Below are 16,880 nucleotides of genomic sequence, written 5' to 3'. Positions count from 1 at the left end.
GCAGATTAACCTGCAGATGTTTATAGAGACTGCCCAAGACACGCAGGAGCGCCCCCTGAGGGCAGGAGGTTTCTGTTTGGCTCCCTGCTCCATTCCCAGAGCCTAGCACGGTGCCTGGCCACAGTGGGCACTCGATAAATATTTGTTGGATGAATATTGTTGAAATGACTGAGCGGATGAATTGAATGAATTTTGCTTCCGTTGCCTTCCCTCCCTGCCACATCCTCCCGCCCCCAGGTAGTGGCAGGGACTCTGATTCACACCTCGCTGCAGTCCTTGGACTTTGCCTATGGAGAGCAATCTGCACAATACGAGGGTAAGCTATGCATTATCCCATCTTACACAGGGAGAAACTGAGGCCAGGGGGAGCTGAGGAAATTGCCCAAGGCCACACAGCTAGTAAGAGGCAGATGTGGCATGTGAGGCTAGGTCTGTGTGACCCTGGAGCTGTGCTTGCCCGGCCCGCAGTGTCCTGCTTGGTCAAGGAGCTTCCAGTCTAGCTGGGGAGGGAAACAGGTGCATCGGGCAAAGCGGCCGAGGCAGGAGGCACAGGATCAGCCGTGGGAGAGCAGTTCACACACCTGGGACAGAGGCGTGGAGGTGGGGGCGGGGCTGGGAGCAGAGCTGGACTGCAACCGCAGGGAGGGCAAGGCAGGGCGCAGGAGGTGAGGCGCGGTGGTGAGGGCACTCCTCAAGGGAATCCAGAGGGAATGACTCACACCCGGGGCAGGCAAGTTACAGCTGTGCCCACAGGTGTGCTCTCCTGAAAACAGAGCAGCCTGGCAGACGAGGGCCAAGTGGAGACCCAGAGACGCAGGAGGAGACTCTGCCGGCCTCAGGTCCCCGGGGTGAGGGTTGCCAGGTACGGCTCCTCCTTCCTGAGCTGGCACCTGGGGCCCCCTCCTTGGCTGTCCTCTCCTGATCCCTAGAGTCTGGGTTCCAGGTGGTTGGCCCAGGGCAAGGGCTGTCTCTACCCAGGTAGGCGGCGGAGGGGGTGAGGCGTGGCAGCCAGGAATGGAAGGAAAGGCTTCAGCCCAGGTCGGGGATGCCGGTGACCCCCAGCCAGGAGGCCCTGGCGGGTCACTCGGAATGCCACAGGCTTGCGGGCATCTCAGGCGAGGACAAGGACCATCGTGGCCCTGGAAGGGAGTTAAGCAGTGCGGGGGGCATCTGCGCCGGCGTCCGAGCCTGGAGTGGGCGGAGGAGCCAGGAGACGGCAGTTACACCAAGCCAGCCTCCCCGCGGGGCCGGGGTGTGTGTGTTGGGGGAGGGGGTGGTTCGGGGGCCGCTTTGAAGAGGCGTGGGGGGCGGCAGCCTCTGCCGTCTGCGACCTCAGCGGTCCGCCCCAGGAAGGCTGCCCTGCGCTCCGGCCGGTCGGGAGGGCGCGGGCGCCGCGGGGAGCACGGCTGCAGCCCCGAGCGGCTCTGCGGAGAGCCCGTCCCCTTCCCCCGCGGGGCGGCCCAGGTGGCAGCGCCCCGGCTCGCAGCGCGGAGGCGGTGGCTTCCCGGGCCAGGGGCGGCGGCAGGGGCGGCCCCGGGATCACATGGGCGGAGGCAGGTCCCAGAGCCCCGGGCGGGCTCTCCCCAGAGCCGGGCGGACGGCGGCGGGAGCGGCCGCGACTCCTCGCTCTCCTCCCTCCTTCCCGCCCCTCCCGGCCGCCCAGCCCGACAGGTGAGCGGCAGCTAGGTGAGCGCGCCCACCTGTGCACCCTCCGCACCCTGCGCGGGCCGCGTCTTTCCCCGCGCCCGCCCCTCGGACCGGGACCCTGTCCTGCCGCGGCCTCGGCGCTGGCGTCCTCGCTGTCTGGGCTCTCCCCGACCCGGTGCTCCTACTCCAGCCCCCGGCCCGCGGGGTACTTTGGCCTCGGAGCGAAGAAGGCTCCAGAACTGGGACAGCTGGGCCATCGGGCTGGGCACTCCCCGCGGCGCCCGCAGCGCGGAGTCCACTGGCCGGCTCAAAGGTCTGGGAATCTCAGGGTGTCTGGGAGCCGCCAGCGCCGGCCTCGGAAGCTGGGGGCCTGGGGAGGGACAGAAGCCAGGCCTGGGAAAAAGCGGGAAGCCAGCAGGCTAGGGATGGGGCGGACAGACCCGCTGGCCGGGGCACCCCGTCTCCAGGGCCCCGGTGTTCTTGATGGATGGCGGCAGCACTTGCCATCTCTGGACCTCCCCAGGGGCAGCCCCAGGATGGGTGCTGGGCAGGGTGGTGCCCAGCCTGGCACTGCAGCTTCCTGCCTGGGTTGGCTCCTGGCTCCAGAGCTAGAGGCTCAGGAAATCCCACGAGGGCCTGTCTGCAAGGGCGGCACTCCCTTGCCCAGCGGAGGGGGCAGTGCATGGGAGGCCTGTCACCCCTGCTGGCTTGCAGCATCAGTGAGCTCACCCCCCGCCAGCACCGTGGGGTGGTGTGCCCAGCTTGGCAGATGAGCCCTGGTCTCCTTGCCGGGGCTGTTCAGAGGGCACCAGGCGGGGTGGGGGTGGGGTATGGGTGGAAGCCTGGTCTTGCCCATCTGGGCCTCGTTGCCAGGAGCTAGGCCCAGCCCAGCCAGCCCCCAACCTGGCCAGCTACCTGCACAGTCTGTGCTGGTGCCACCCCATTCCTTGTGCCGTCACTTCGGCTCCCAGAGCTCTGCTGTCCCCAGGCTGCTTGCCTGCCCTCCCCCAGAGTGGGGAGGAAGTACCTTGTGCTGTCGGTTTTGGGGACAGGAAGCAAGCACTCCTGGGACTTAGCCCCGGTGGTGGAGGAGGGGAGAGGGAGAAGGTGCTGAGCTCTCCTACCAGCTCCCAGTCCCTGCACACCCATCCTCCGGCCACCCCTGCTGGGCAGCCGGACACCCCTCCTGGGAGCCGCTGGGCTGGAGACTAAGGAAGGGGGAACCTAGAGTCGTGGCTTCCCAGGGTGGGGGGAAGTGAAACCGGGGGGAAGGGAGGGAGTCAGCCACTTCCTCCACCCGGCCCCAGCCCCTGACTGGCTGCTCCGGGACCTCCAGCCCCTCTTCTCCCCTCGCCACACTCCTGTCACCTTACAGCCACCGGGTGGGCCCGCCTCTCTCCCACAGGTATGGCGCTGACGGTGGACGTGCTCGGGCCGGCGCCCTGGGGCTTCCGCATCACGGGGGGCAGGGATTTCCACATGCCCATCATGGTGACCAAGGTAAGGGCTACTTCCAGGAGATAAGGGGGTCTCCCAAAAGTCAGGTCTGCCCTGTCCACTCTGCTCTCCACAGACACCTTTTTTTCTGCTCTGAGCCAGAGGCCTGCTGCTGGGAGTGTTGGTCAGGGAGGGCCAGGCCCCGTCAGCTTGGGGACGTGGTGGCCACTTCAGGAACAGCACTTAGGAGTGAAGGGGGCGACACCAAGGACAGGGCCTGCCCTTTTCTCCTGGGTCGCTAACCCCACACCTGCGGGCAGCCATTTTGGGTGGTTGCTGGAGCAAGAGCCCTGTGGGCTCTTGGCAGCTTCCTGCAGACCCAGGCCTGGGCCCAGGCTGGGGAGTGTTCCCTCGGAGGCCGCCACCTGTAAGGTGTGATCTGCACGGGCAGGGCTCCATCCAAAAGCATTTCCAAGCACAGTTCCTGAAATTCTGCCACTGCATGTTCTCTGGGAGGCCCCCGTTAGAATGCCAGTGTGGAGAGGAGGCTGCCACCTGAGCTCCTGGAGGGGACAGCCGGTCAGCTGGGCCAACTGATGGGCAGGGACAGGGATGTTAAGAGGTGCAGGCCAGCCTAGTTCAGACCAGCATCTGCGTTTCTTGGGCAGCAGAGACGGAAGTCCCCTCCCTGAGTGTGCCGCTGCCTGGGCACGGGTACTTCAGACTCGCCGGCTCCTTGTCCCTATAGGTGACCGAGCGGGGCAAGGCCGAGGCTGCTGACCTCCGGCCTGGTGACATCATTGTGGCCATCAACGGGGAGAGTGCGGAGGGCATGCTTCACGCCGAGGCCCAGAGCAAGATCCGACAGAGCCCCTCGCCCCTGCGGCTGCAGCTGGACCGGTAGGCCTCCACCTCTGCTGGGCCCGCCAGCATCCTCCCTCCCCTCTGCCATGATGGCTGTCCTCGTCCCTGCCACAGCCTAGAGCTCAGCCCCCGTGTGGCCAGCCTGGCACAGCTTTGAGAAGGTCCTGGGCTCTGCACCGTGTAGCAGAGGGGAGGGAAGCAGCCTGGGCCGAGGACTGCTCCTGCGGCTGCCTGGGTGCAGGTGGGCGCCAGGCTGGGCGTGCAGCCACAGGCTGGGCAGGGCAAGCTGGCACCGGCCACCTAGAAGCCCAGGTTCGACTGGTTCCCAAGAGTGTGCGGGGTACAAGGCGTGGACATGAAGTGGGTTGAAGAGGGGAAACTTGTGAGGAAGGTATGCCCTAGGCCAGGTCTCCAGGACCCCTGCCTCCAAGAGAGGATGGCCTTTGTTTAGATCCCAGCTGGGGGTGAGGAGTTTGGGGGCTCATTCCTCTGGGAGCCCATTCATTCCTCCCTGCACATCTCTGAGCCCTGCAGGCGAAGGCAGATTCCTGTGGGGTTGGGCCTAGAGGCCAGGGGGTGGGGCCTGGAGCCCAGGGTGTCAGGGGAACAGGTGGCTCCCTGGGGTGGGGCATCACCGTGAGTCACAGATCAGGAATGCTAGGAGATCCCCCAGTCAGGAGAGCCCTCTGGGCGGGCCTGGAACCTGAGTCAGATGCCACCCCTGCTGCTGGCTGGCTGGCTGGCTCCTCGGGGCTCCCACCCCAGCCGCTGCCCTGCAGAAGCCAGCTCCCTTCATGCCACTTTGGCCCTGAGTGTTTGCAGGAGACCAAGAGGAGGGTGGAGAGCACCTCATGGCATCTGGGAATGGGACCAAGATCTACAGGAGGCTGCAGTCTGGGCGGGGGGCGGGGCGGGAGCTGCTGACACCATCACTTCCCCTCAGGTTCCTCTGCGGGGACAGCCGGGGGAGGTGGGCCCCAGGGCGGCTGCTCATACCTCAGGCTCAGGCCTCCATTCTGCCAGGCGGGCCAAGGCTCCTGGTCTCTTTTTACTTTTGCTGATCCCCCTCCTGGTCCCACAGGAGACCTCTCTGGCATTCAGAAGCCCTGGGACAGGAAGCAGGGCTCTGGCCTGTAGCCACAGCCGGGCTCCCCTTGCTCTGCCCCCACTCCCCTCCTGGGAGGTGGGAGTTCTGCTGACCTACCCTCTAGACATGGTCCAGGAATGGGGTGGCGGGATGGGACACAGCAGGCTCTCTCCCCGCCCCCAGCCAGCTCCTGGCCTCCAGTGACCTCCTGTCCGAGGTTCCAGCTGGGCCCCACTTTGGAAGGGCATCCTCAGGCAGTGGAGTGGGGGAGCCCCTCTTGTTGGCAGGGAGCTGAACCTGCCCTGCTCCCTGGGCCCTTCCTCTGCCTATCTGAGGGGTAGGGGAGGTTCTGCCCTTTGTTTAACAGGGGTGAGGCCTGAGGAAGGGACCAGGACTGACCTTCTCAAAGACACTCCAGCCATCAGTGGTGGAGCTGGCAGGGGACAAGCCTGGGTGGGGAAGAGCTGGCCAGGCCACTATCGGGCTTTAGGACTTTGGGTGACGCGCCTTCCTTCCCTGGGCTGCAGTTTCTCTATCGGTTAAATCATAAAGGATTATGTACGTGACATTAGCAGTCTTCCCCCGAATTGAGCTACAAACAGATGCTGACCAGTGACAAAGTCTAGACAAAATGGAAAAAAGGGGGGAGAGGGATAATGTGAGGAATTTCTAATAAAATGGTTTTTATTGAACATTCTGCAGAAATTCTGTGCTTTCAATTTTTTAGTACCAAACTGTCCTTTCTTTTAAGAAATGATGGTGTCCGTTGATGACAGTTGTTTGTTTTGAATTTGGCAAAATTAAGGCCATGCACCATGGCTCATGCCTATAGTCCTAGCACTCTGGGAGGCTGAGGCGGGAGGATCACTTGAGGCCAGGAGTTCGAGACCAGCCTAGCGAGAACGAGAACCCATTTCTACAAAAAATCAAAAAAATTAGCTGGGTGTGGTGGCTCGCACCTGAAGTTCCAGCTACTCGGGAGGCTGAGGCAGGAGGATCACTGGGGCAGGAGTTTCAGGTTATAGTGAGGTGTGATGACGCCACTGCACTCTATTCCAGGCAATAGAATAAGACGCCGTCTCCAAAAAAAAAAAAAAAAAAGTTGCCAACCCGATGTCCAGATGTGTGGGATGTCCTACTAGTCTTGAGAACCAGGTCTAGGGACAGGTAGGCCCTTGCCTGGGGCGTGGGGGAGGGGCCAGGACCCCTGTGACACTCTCCTCCCTGTTTCCTCTGCAGGTCTCAAGCCGCCTCTCCCAGGCAGACCAACAGGGAGAGCTCCTTGGAGGTGCTGGCGACCCGCTTCCAGGTGAGCTGGTGCCTTCCAGCTGGGAGACGGGCACCCTGCTGACCGTGGTGTGCTCAGTAGGACTGCCCAGCTCTTCCCGCCCCCTCTCCCCACAGGGCTCCTTGAGGACTCACACTGACAGCCAGTCCCCCCTGAGGTCTTCCTACTCCAGCCCAGCCTCCCCCAGCCCCCGGCCAGGCAGCCCCTTCTCTACCCCGCCCCCCGCCAGCCCGCAGGCCCTGGCCGGAGAGGCGGCCATCAGCCGCAGGTGAGCACAGCCCGCGGGCACCCTGGCCGCCTGCGCCCGGCTTCTCAGGGTCTCAGGAGCTATGTTTAGCGGAGCCGGGGGCGGGCTGGGTGTGGCCCTGGCACACACACTGTCCACTTCCCCGTTTCAGTGTCCAGAGTCTGGCATACTCCCCGGGGCTCACCGCTGCTGACCGCCTGTCCTACGGGGGCCGCCCCAGAAGCCGGCAGGTGAGGCCACCTGGGGGAACCACAGCCAGAGAAACAGAAGAGGTCCCTTCGTTGGTACCCGTGCCCCTGGGGCTGCAGGTGGCGGGTCCCGCCTGGGCAGTCAGTGCCTCCTTCTCCTAGCAACAGGCGCTCCTCTGCCTGACCGGGTGGCCGCCCACCTCCTGCCCTCCTCCTCGCCGCCACCCCCTGCCCCCACGGCCCTCTCCTCCCAGCCTGCTGGCTTCCTCCCTTCCCCGAGTGTTTCTCTTGGGCCAAGGCTGAAATAGTTTTGCTGCTGTTGTTGGGATGCTTCCCTTTCGGGGCTGGCTGCATCACTCGAACACATTCCTCCCCCTTCCAAGCCCGTGCCTGCCCTGACTCCCACCCCAGCCCCCTCTCCTCCTCTGACTCAGCTCAGAGATCCCCGTGGGACTGTGGTTCTGTGTCCAGCTGCACTCGGCTTATCCTCTGTCTCCCCCTCCCCCCTTCTCCCCTCCCCTCTGCCCAGGTCCCACTGGCCACTGGTGGCGGCCCGACCCCCCTCCCCGGGTGGTATCTCTCCAAGGGCAGGAGAGGGGCGGCCAGCAGTCCTGGCCACAGCTGCTGGGGGCGGCGTGGGGGGCATGTCCAGCCTTTGGGGTGAAGGGGATGGGGCCCAGCTGCTGGAACCCTACCTCCGGGCTGATTCTGCATTCCAGGAAGCAGAGCCTTTGGGGACGTGGGGGGAGGGTGCTTGAAACCCAGGCCGGAGAAGGAAGGAGCAGGACCCTCCAGTGGCTGCCCAGCCCCCTGGTGACCCACTGTGTGTCCGCCCAGGGGCCAGCCCAGCACCTGGGCTGGGGGAATGTGGTCCCTGTGCACCCCTTCTCTGAGGACTGTAGGATGCGGTTGTGGAGATGAGGCGAACACGCAGAGCAATGTTGGAACGATTAGGCACTAACAGTGTGCTACTCATTAGGAAGCAGGAGGCGTTCTGGGAGCGGGGCGGTGGGGCCTGAGGAGGCTGTGTCAGGGATCTTGCTGGACATTGAGATGGGAGCAGGCAGGGTTAGAGACTGATGGGGACACTGGATGCTGGTCGGGCGGAAGTAGCGGTACAGGCAGAACCTGGAGAGTGGGGCTGGGGGGCGCTTTCCAGGGGGGCTTTGCTCTGGGACAAGCCAGAATGTGCTGGGCCGGGGGCTGGAGACGGGGTCAGCCCTGGCTCCCTCAGCTGAGCTCCTGGGGGCCATGGTCTTGGCCGTGGTCTCGGCAGGTGGGCCTGCTGGGAGATGCAGGCGGTACGGGGGTGTGGCTCTCACACCGGCAGCACCCAAAGACTTGTAGAAATGCGGCTTCTCAGGCCCCAGCCTAGACCTGCTGACGTGGACACAGGGCAGCCGTCTGTGTTAAGGAGCCCTCACGTGGGACACGGAGGTGCCCAGGGCTGGGTGGCAGGGAGCCTGGGTCAGTCCCACCTCTGCCATGTGGCCTTGGACAAGCCCACCTTCCTCTCTGCCAGCCTCAGGTCAGACGAGATGCTCTGGACTCCCTTCTCGGACCCGGAGGGCTCTGGTCCTTCCTTTGGCAAATACGTATCCAGCAGCTGCTTCCCGTCAGACACGCTTCTAGGCTCTGGGGATTCATTAGTGTAGAAACGGAGCGACATGGCTGACCCTGCAGAGCTGACATTCTGGTCTACAAACCTACAAACGAGGCCGCGGTCCACCCAACGGGCGCCGGAGTCTCGGGGTCCCACAGCTCCCTGTTGAGGGTCGCTGTGCATTTTAGCATCTTAACGGCCCTAAGAAACACATTTGATTTTATTAATTTCCTGAACGTGCTCAGCAGCAGAACTCCTGCTTCCCCACCCCGACCACTTGCTCATGAACATCTTCGTGTTCCCCAGCTACACACAAGCCCTAAACGGGCAGCAGCTTTCCTGGGCTTGGAGGTAGTGGGTCCCTGCTTTGAAGGTGCCTGGGAGGGAGGAGAAGGCAGGGCCTCTCCAGGTGAGAGTTGGGTGGGCGCCTCTCCCCACCCCCCCGCCCCGGGCCTGGTGGTCTGGCAGGTGCTCACCGGAGGAAGGGCTGGGGGCTGGGGGCAGAGGTGCCACGGCCTTGCAGCTGGCCGAGGCTGCAGAGAGCCCAGGGTGTAGGACACCACCGGCCGTTATGGTGCCCTTCTGGAAACTACACGTTTCCCCCTCCTGGTGGGCACATGCCTTGGTGAGCAGATGCCAAGTGAACAAAGCCTCTCTCCCTCTGGCCGGGAACGAGGACCTGGCTCGTGCGGGGCACACACTGGCCTGTCTGGAGGTGTGGCCTGGCTCTTGAGTGCCTGCGGAAACCATCGCACGGTCCCTCAGTTGACCACACGGCACCAGTTGGCCATCTAGGAGCCCGGGCATGGAGTCCTGGCCTCGCCTCTGACTCCGCCGGGAGCTTGGACCAGCCACTTTGCCCTTCTGACGGGCAGCCTCGTCACCTGCAGAGCCCTGGAACCAGAGAAATGTGACCTGCTGGAAGAGGCCTGGCAAGGAGGGGTCTAGGGCTGTCTTCTCAAGACTGAAGTTTTTGCTTTTAGCTTAAAGATTCATATAATTTGTTTACATTTGACCCTGTAATTCGTCTGTGACTTTGAATTTTAAGATCTAGAGAAGTTGGCTTCCCAGGAGACTGTGCCCTCTGGCGTGGCACTGGCCTGCCGGGTCACACCTGGGAGGGGCTGTGCTGTCAGGTGCAGCCCCAGGGTGGGCTTGGCCCCCTCAAAGTGCCATGGGCAGGATCTGGCCTCCCAGGGAAGCAGGAGAGGTTGGTCAGCCCAGCCCCGGCACTCTCAGGAGAGTGACAGCATGTGTAGGGGACAGACGGCCTCTGCCCAGGCCCGGCCCTGGTGTTGAGGGGTCCATGGGCCCTTTGTGCCACCCCTTTCTGTGTCCACCTCCTCACTGCAAAAGGGGGGCTCGCTCCCTCCCTGCCTGCTCTGGCGGCTGGGAGCCAGGCCCCAGCTGCACCGTCTTTGAAAACATGTAGTGTGATGTAACAGACAGGAATCTGCACGGAGGAATGTCTGTGCTCTGCCTGCCTGTCACCTGGTGTCTTCATTCTGCCCCTCCCCTGGTCCCCCCGTGGAAGCCCCACACCTCCATAGCCGGGCACTGGCCCCCTCTCCTCCTGGAACCTGGCACCGCTGGCGCCCTGGCTCTGAGGGCAGGGTCCGGTGACAGCCACTCACAGGGGGCCGTGGTCAGCGCAGGCCGGGAGCCCTCTGGTGTCAGGCCTGGGAACAGCCGGGCCTGGCGCCCCGCAGTGTTGGCCGGAGGCCCCCGCCCTGACTCCTCCCGGTCTCCCCGCAGGCCGGCCTCGGCCGCGCTGGCGACTCTGCCGTGCTGGTGCTGCCGCCTTCCCCGGGTGCCCGCTCCTCCAGCCCCAGGCTCAGGTACCAGCAGGCCCTGGGGGCTCCTGGGGGTCCTGGAGGGCCTGGGAGGGACAGGAGGGAGACTGTCCTCCCCAGAGGGACGGGGACCCCCTCTGAGCCCTGTCAGCTTTCCTCCTAGAACCCTCCCCCCCGCCCCCCGCCCCGTGCTTGTCCCAACACTGGGTATGGGGCCGGGTGTGGGACCCTCATTCCTCATTCCTGGCCTCCTCCCTCCTGCAGTGTGGACTCGGAAGGGGGAAGCCACCTCCTGGACGAGGACTCGGAAGTCTTCAAGATGCTGCAGGAAAATCGTGAGGGGCGGGTGGCCCCCCGGCAGTCCAGCTCCTTCCGGCTCTTGCAGGAAGCCCTAGAGGCTGAGGAGAGAGGTGGGCCTGGGGCTCGGGGAGGGCAGGGGTCCCCCGGACAGCCGGGCCCTGGCTGGGAGGTCAAGGCACTAGTGTGTCTTCGGTGCCCACCGTGGGGCCAGGCACCAGTCCCTGCATGTGACAATCTGGCAGGGGTCACCCGCTGTGTACCAGGGAGGTAGCAGGATCAGGAAAGTGCCAAGGGAATGATAAGGGGGCAGCGGGGACCATGGGTCTGAGTCTCCAGGGAGGGCTTCCTGGAGGGAGAGGAATCTGACTCCGCCACCAGAAAAAATATCAAGACTTAAATGGCCTTGAGATGGTGACAACAGGCCTGGGAGCACAGAGGGTGGCAGTGGAGGCCGAGTCTGTGGGCGAGGGCCTCGGGAACCAGGCCGTGGTGCACCCCGACCCAGGAGAGCCAGTTAAATAATGATGCCAGGCGGCTTCCAAACGAGCCATGCAGACCACGTGGGCTCTTGCCAGTGCTCATTCATTTGACAGGTGATGGGACAGGGAGGAGAGGTATTTGAGAGGCAGGGTGACCAGTAGCTGGTGGTTCCAGCTCTGAGGTTCAGCTCCAAGGGGCATTTTGGGAGGCATGACGGGGAGGTGAGGAGGCTTGGAGCAAATCTTGCCCATAATGACTCCAGGCTGCGGTGGACCCTGGGAGGCAGGCGAGGGGCAGTGCAGACGGTGACTGGCCAAGGGACCCTCAGCATCTTTAGCTGCAAACAGGAGCAACAGCCGCCCAGTAACTCTGTGCTTAGTGTTGTGCCACAGCTCTGATGCCATGATGCATATAAAAGCCCTTTGAAAACTGTGTGAAGGGCCGTGGTGCTGTTCTGATCTGGGATTATTAGCCACTCACACCATCATTACTGGATCCCAAGAGAGGGAACACCCGCTTCCCTGGCGTGGCAGACACCGAGCACGGGCGGCCCCAGGTGGCCTTAGAAGGGCAAACCTGGCCTTGGACCTGCCCCCTTCATGCGGTGACCAGCCTCAGCCACGGGTCTGGCAGGATCCCCTTCCTTCCTTCCCATCTGCTCTTACACTCGGTGTGACTTTAGAGGTCCGCCTGTAAGGCTGCCTTCTACAGCCACCTTCTCGGGCAGCTTTGGGAGGAGCTGGGGTGCTGCCGGCGTGGTCACGACCTCATGTGTGTGTCTGCCCCCACCCAGGTGGCCCTCCTGCCTCTGTGCCCAGCTCACTGAGCCCTCAGTCCTCCCTGTCCACCTCCAGGGCACTGGCCGCCCCTCCCAAGCTCCACACCTGCGAGAAGTGCAGCACCAGCATCGCGTGAGTGTGGGGTGCAGGGCAGGGGGTGATGGGGCAGGGGGAAGGGGCACTGGTTGTGCTCAGGAAGGGCTGGGCCCACCAGGGACGTTACGAGAAGGCACTACTGCTGCTGCCGTGGAGGCTTTGGGGTGGGTTATTTGCAGCCTGCTTGGAATGCTGGGCTGGCCTCTTCCGGCCACATCTCCTCCTCCTTCCCCGCCCTCTAATAATCTCAAAGCCTCGGGAGAGCTGGCTCTGAACCGGGCTCCTCCTCCTGCAAAATCTCGCTCTGCCCCCTCCCTCACCCTGTGGAACAGGCAGAATTTTCCCGAGGTAGGTTGTGCTTCTCCGTGGGTGGCATTATAATGCAACCTGTCCCCTGGAAGATTGCTGAGCCGTCCTGCCCTGGCAGATTTCTTAAGTGCTCAGTGTGCAAGGTCAGGTGATTGACTTTAGGCAAATTCCTTAACCTCCCGGGCTCCGCTTTTCATCTGCAAAATGGGATAGCATCCAATCCCCCTGTGCACAGACAAGTAAAGCATGTTGAAAAAGAGTGTTTTATGTAGTGGTTCTCAAAGGAGCCTGGCTGAGTCCCCGGAGGGCTCTGGGCTGTCACAGTGTCCCCTCTGAGATCGGCAGTCCTGAGAAGTTGCGTTTCTGACTCATTCCCAACTGCTGGTCCTGGGACCCAGGACCACATGTTAAGAACCAGTGCTCGCTAAAAATCCAGAAAACCTGGGACAGGTTTTCAGTCTGTGTGGGGGAGGAGCGACTTCTCTTTTTCCTGGTGGTCCGTGTGGGTGTGTCTGGGGGTGGTCCAGGTGAGGTTCCTGAGGGGACACTTGGAGATGAAGTTTCTGAGAAGGTTCTGGGTTCCTCCCAGATCCTGACACTAGGGTGGGGACCACGCTCCCTGGGGTTGGTGGCCTCATTCGGGGTGCTGACACCTCCCGTCCTCGCAGGAACCAGGCCGTGCGCATCCAGGAGGGTCGGTACCGCCACCCGGGCTGCTACACCTGCGCGGACTGCGGGCTGAACTTGAAGATGCGAGGCCACTTCTGGGTGGAGGACGAGCTGTACTGCGAGAAGCATGCCCGCCAGCGCTACTCGGCGCCACCCACCCTCAGCTCGCGGGACTGAGCCCCCCCAAGCTTCCCCTCTGCAGCCACCCCGCCAGGACTGTGCCAGTAGCAAGCTGGCATGGCAGGGGTGACGGTGGGCAGTGGCTCTTCCGTGAACTAAATTCGGGGGCCTGAGGCCTCTCCGTGCTCGCTGGGTGAGGCCAAGGTCTGGGACCTGTCTCGGGCTGCAGTGCCGAGGCCAGCCTCACCTTCCCTGGCCTCTCCCCTGCAGGACAGGCGCCGCGCCAGGCTGAGGTGGCCACAGCGTTGGATGTCTCTGTGTACCTTGGGGCTGAGCAGGGTGGGACACAGAAGTATCTAGAAGGAGAGAGGTGGGCAGAGGCAAACTGAATTCACTGTGTGTAAAGTTTTTGGCACACGAGCTCTATAAATATATAAATGTGGACAAAATAGTAGATGCCCCCTTTCCTCTCCCCTCCCCAGCCCCCGGATGTGAGCTGCTCCCTTCCACTGGGTGGGGAGTCCTTGTTTCCCCCCTGAAAGTCCCCCCTCCCCACCAGGTGCCCCCTACCTGGCATTCCCATGGAGGAGGCTTCAGGTGGGGTCGTGCTCCTCCTCGACCCCTTCATAAGGATGCCTCGTGCTTTGGAGGGACCGAGGTTCTCACTGTGAGCCTGGGGAGGGGAATGGAGGCTGGAGGGAGGCCCAGAGATGCCCCCGGGCTGGGCTGGCTCTCTCTGCGGCCCTCGTGCTACCTGGTGTGGACGCCACCAGCCCGGATGCCGCACGGGCACAGCAGAGGCCGAGGTGGCGGGGCAGGCAAGGGAGGAGGGTTTGAGTCGAGGTGGGGGCAGTGGTCCTCTACCAGCCCACGATTTTTGCCCTGATTCACCAACCATCCCTCGCCCTGATCCCAGAGGACACATCGGAAAGTCCCCGCAGCTGCTGCTGGGCGCTCCAGACCTGGGCTCCCCCCGTGAGCCCCGGGATGGGCGGCGGTCTCGGCTCTATCTTCACAGAGAAGATCAAAGCTGGGCCTCGGAGGGGGCCCTGGCGGTCTCCGCCGGCGGCTTTGTGCGATCTGGCTCTTTTGGGAAGGAATCTTGGCACAGACTGTGTTACCTCCTCAGGCACCTGTTGATATAATTTACACCTTGATATAATTGTCTCACCTTTTGCCTGGATGGCTGCCTGAGGACGGGCCTTTATTTTTATAGAAAACATCAGGGCTGGCTGGCCGGCCCGGGAATCGGTCCGCCCAGTGCGTCAGAAACGGGGAGCCTCTGTGGCGCCACCTAGCGTTCGGTGCAGCCCACGAGGGAGGATGCTCGCAAAAGAAATTCAGTGCGCTGGTGAACGCTTGGGTTCTCCGCACAGTAGGATTACAGAAAGATCTGGCACTTTTCTTGTTTTCTTGGGGACAAAAGGCAAGTGGCAGCGCTCGAGCCGGCATAAATGAAACTGCTGTGTGTCAGTGAGTGCTAAGGAACACACAAAGGAGCGCCCAGGGAGTTCACAGCAGTGGCCATCTGTGCGGAAGGATGCCCAGGTCTTGGACAAGCGAAGGACAGGGGTGCTGAGTGGTGGGTGACTGCAGGTGGGACGCTGGGTTCAGAGTGGTGGCTGGCAGGGTGCTCAGATAAGATTGGAAGGAGTCGGGAATGCTAGCCTGGTTCTGGGGACATTTGGAAAATTTTAAGCAAGGAGGTGACAAGTTGGAAAATGTGGGCTGGACTATTGCTGTGGTCAGATCCTGGCCTGTGACCATGCTGGGCCAGCAGTGTCCTAGGGAGTGGAGGACAAGTGGTGATGGGGGCACTTGGGAAATGGACATGCCAGTGAGCTGCTGAACGCCTTCCAAAGGCTGAATAGCTTCAGGCTCAAATCCACCTGTGGCCTGTGTTTTTTGTTTTATTTTCCCCCATTTATTTTTTATTTGTATATATTTGCGGGGTACAAGGGCAACTTTGCTACCATTGTACCTGCCAAGCAGCCTCCCATCATCCACTCCACCCACCTGCCCTTGTCCTTTAGTCGTGGCCTCCAGCTCTGCCCAGGGGAGCCAGAGGGTTTCAGCACCCGAGTTCTGTGCGGCCACACAGCTAGCCTGAGCTTGGACACGAGCTCCTCTGGAAATGAAGCTATTAGTCAAGCCAGTTTGTCAGCAGAGAAGGCCAAGGGTGGCCTTTGGTCTCTCACCCCTGCCTCTTCCCACCCCACGCCAGCTGGCCTCGAGCACCCACCCCTCCGCCCAGACGCCCACTGGTGCCCTGTATTGTGTCCCGTGCGGCGCCCTCCTCACTCCTTTCCACATTTCGGGGACTAACTTCAGAAGTGACAGATTTGCATTAGGAGAGACAGCATCCGAATACAACCCCAACCCCCTGTGGTTAGAGATGGGAAGGCGGCTTTTCCAAAGTGACACAGTGGGATAATAATGGCTAACACTTAGGGGCACCTTCTGATGTGCTAGGGACCTTTTAAATGCTTTAGCTCACCCCTCACAACTCTGGGGTAGGTATTGTTGTCATCCTTGTTCTGCGGATGAACAAACTGGGCACAAGGAAGTGAAGCTCCCGGTCCCAGGACTCCTGGCTAATAAGGGGAGGGCCGGAGAATGGAACCAGGGGTCCTGGGGTTCTGGCTTACAGCTGGTGGGGGCGCTCCTGCCCCTCTGTCACCAGAGGCAGCCTTCCAGGAACAGCTCCAGCCACCTGGCCACAACGGGAGGCCACCATAGCCCTTCCCAGCCTTCCCCAGGCTGGCAGGAGCCGCCTCCGGGCTCCTGGCTTTGCCTTCCTGCCTCCGGGCCAGCTCAGGCTGGCTTGCAGGAAACAGGTTTCCGGCGGTGGGACTTCCCCACAGTGGCGCAGGGACCACTGGGCATCCCTGGCCTCAGCCTGAGGACAACTGTGCTCTGGCCACTCTCTGTCTCAGGAACTCAGGGTGGCTGCTCATCTTGCCAGGCACACAGTGGGGCGTGGCTGTCTGCCCTCCCATTGCTCCTGCATTGCTCAGAGGGACCAAGGCCGGTCACACAGGGCCACAGAGCCCTCTGGGAGGTGAAGGCCTGGCTGGGCTCTGAGCTTGGGGCTGCCACACTCGGGGGAAGCACGCAGGCCCCCACCTCGGGGGTTCGGTCTCAGATCCTACAGGGCTCCTACCTTGCTGCGTGTGCACTGGCACAGAGGGTGGGGGCCGTGGCATGGCCGGAGTGTGCGCCGTGTGTGCTGGGGTGTGTGTGTGTGTGTGTGGGGGGTGTTCTTTTGAGTCACACACAAAGCGTTGTGCTGAGACACTGCATTCCTGCTGGCTGGGCTTCCTGTTTCCAGATGCATTCCTGCCCCAGAGTCACCACGGAGACTGCTTGGAATCCGCCCCACATTCTCCAAATTCAGGGCGCGACTGGCAAAGGCTCCCTCCTCTTCACCTCCTCACCCTTTCACCTTGGAGGGAGGAAGCCACCTGAGTGGCCTGCCCTCCAGCCCTCCTGCCCTGGAGTGGCGGCTGGCAGGGCTGGGGGCTTTGCTGCCACATATCTGCCTGGACTTGCCTAAGGCAGTCCCTGCCAGGCCCCGCACTCTCGGGTTCGCTCTCTGCCTGGGCAGAAGCAGACTGGGGTGGGGGAGACAGAGTATCCAGGAGGATGGGGCCCAGAAGGGCGACCCAGGGGACCCATGGCTGGCAGGGGAGGGCTTGGACCTAAGCAGCAGGGTGTTGAGACATGGCCGGCAGTTCAGGCACTTGGCTCTCATTCTGCCTGCCCAGGGCTTGGCTGTGGGCCTCAGTTTCCCTAGCTTGTAAAGTTATAAAATCTGATAGTTGGTGGCTCTTTGATGAAGGCTCCAGTGGACGGCGTCTGAGGGCGGGAAGGAGCAGGGAGCAGAGGCGGTGGGCAGACTGTGTTCTCCCTCCCAGTTAAAAACCACTTCCTTCCAGTGGCGGGGCTTCAGCCCCTCCCCCAGAGGCCCAGG

At 62.5% G+C, this 16,880-nt stretch overlaps 1 protein-coding gene across 3 annotated transcripts; it reads left to right on the top strand.

Moving 5' to 3' along the window:
* Positions 1–1,615: 1,615 nt before the first annotated feature.
* Positions 1,616–13,345, top strand: PDLIM2 (PDZ and LIM domain 2). Of its 3 annotated transcripts, XM_069485147.1 has the most exons (11): positions 1,672–1,686; positions 1,838–1,960; positions 3,053–3,147; positions 3,833–3,984; positions 6,275–6,344; positions 6,440–6,591; positions 6,722–6,800; positions 10,117–10,199; positions 10,419–10,564; positions 11,728–11,845; positions 12,787–13,345. In XM_069485147.1, exons 3-11 carry the CDS (start codon positions 3,055–3,057, stop codon positions 12,962–12,964), a joined length of 1,071 nt encoding a protein of 356 aa, XP_069341248.1. In that variant the 5' UTR covers positions 1,672–1,686; positions 1,838–1,960; positions 3,053–3,054; the 3' UTR covers positions 12,965–13,345. The 3 variants fall into 3 exon arrangements, with proteins under 3 accessions (XP_069341246.1, XP_069341247.1, XP_069341248.1); XM_069485145.1 differs by lacking the exons at positions 1,672–1,686; positions 1,838–1,960 and adding an exon at positions 1,616–1,671; XM_069485146.1 differs by lacking the exon at positions 1,838–1,960 and having other exon boundaries at positions 1,635–1,686.
* Positions 13,346–16,880: the final 3,535 nt, after the last annotated feature.

This window comes from Eulemur rufifrons, chromosome 12 (assembly GCF_041146395.1).
Source record: "Eulemur rufifrons isolate Redbay chromosome 12, OSU_ERuf_1, whole genome shotgun sequence".
Taxonomy (NCBI): domain Eukaryota; kingdom Metazoa; phylum Chordata; class Mammalia; order Primates; family Lemuridae; genus Eulemur; species Eulemur rufifrons.
The sequence above is the reverse complement of the archived record's forward strand: the minus strand, read 5'-3'. Positions and strand labels throughout refer to the sequence as shown.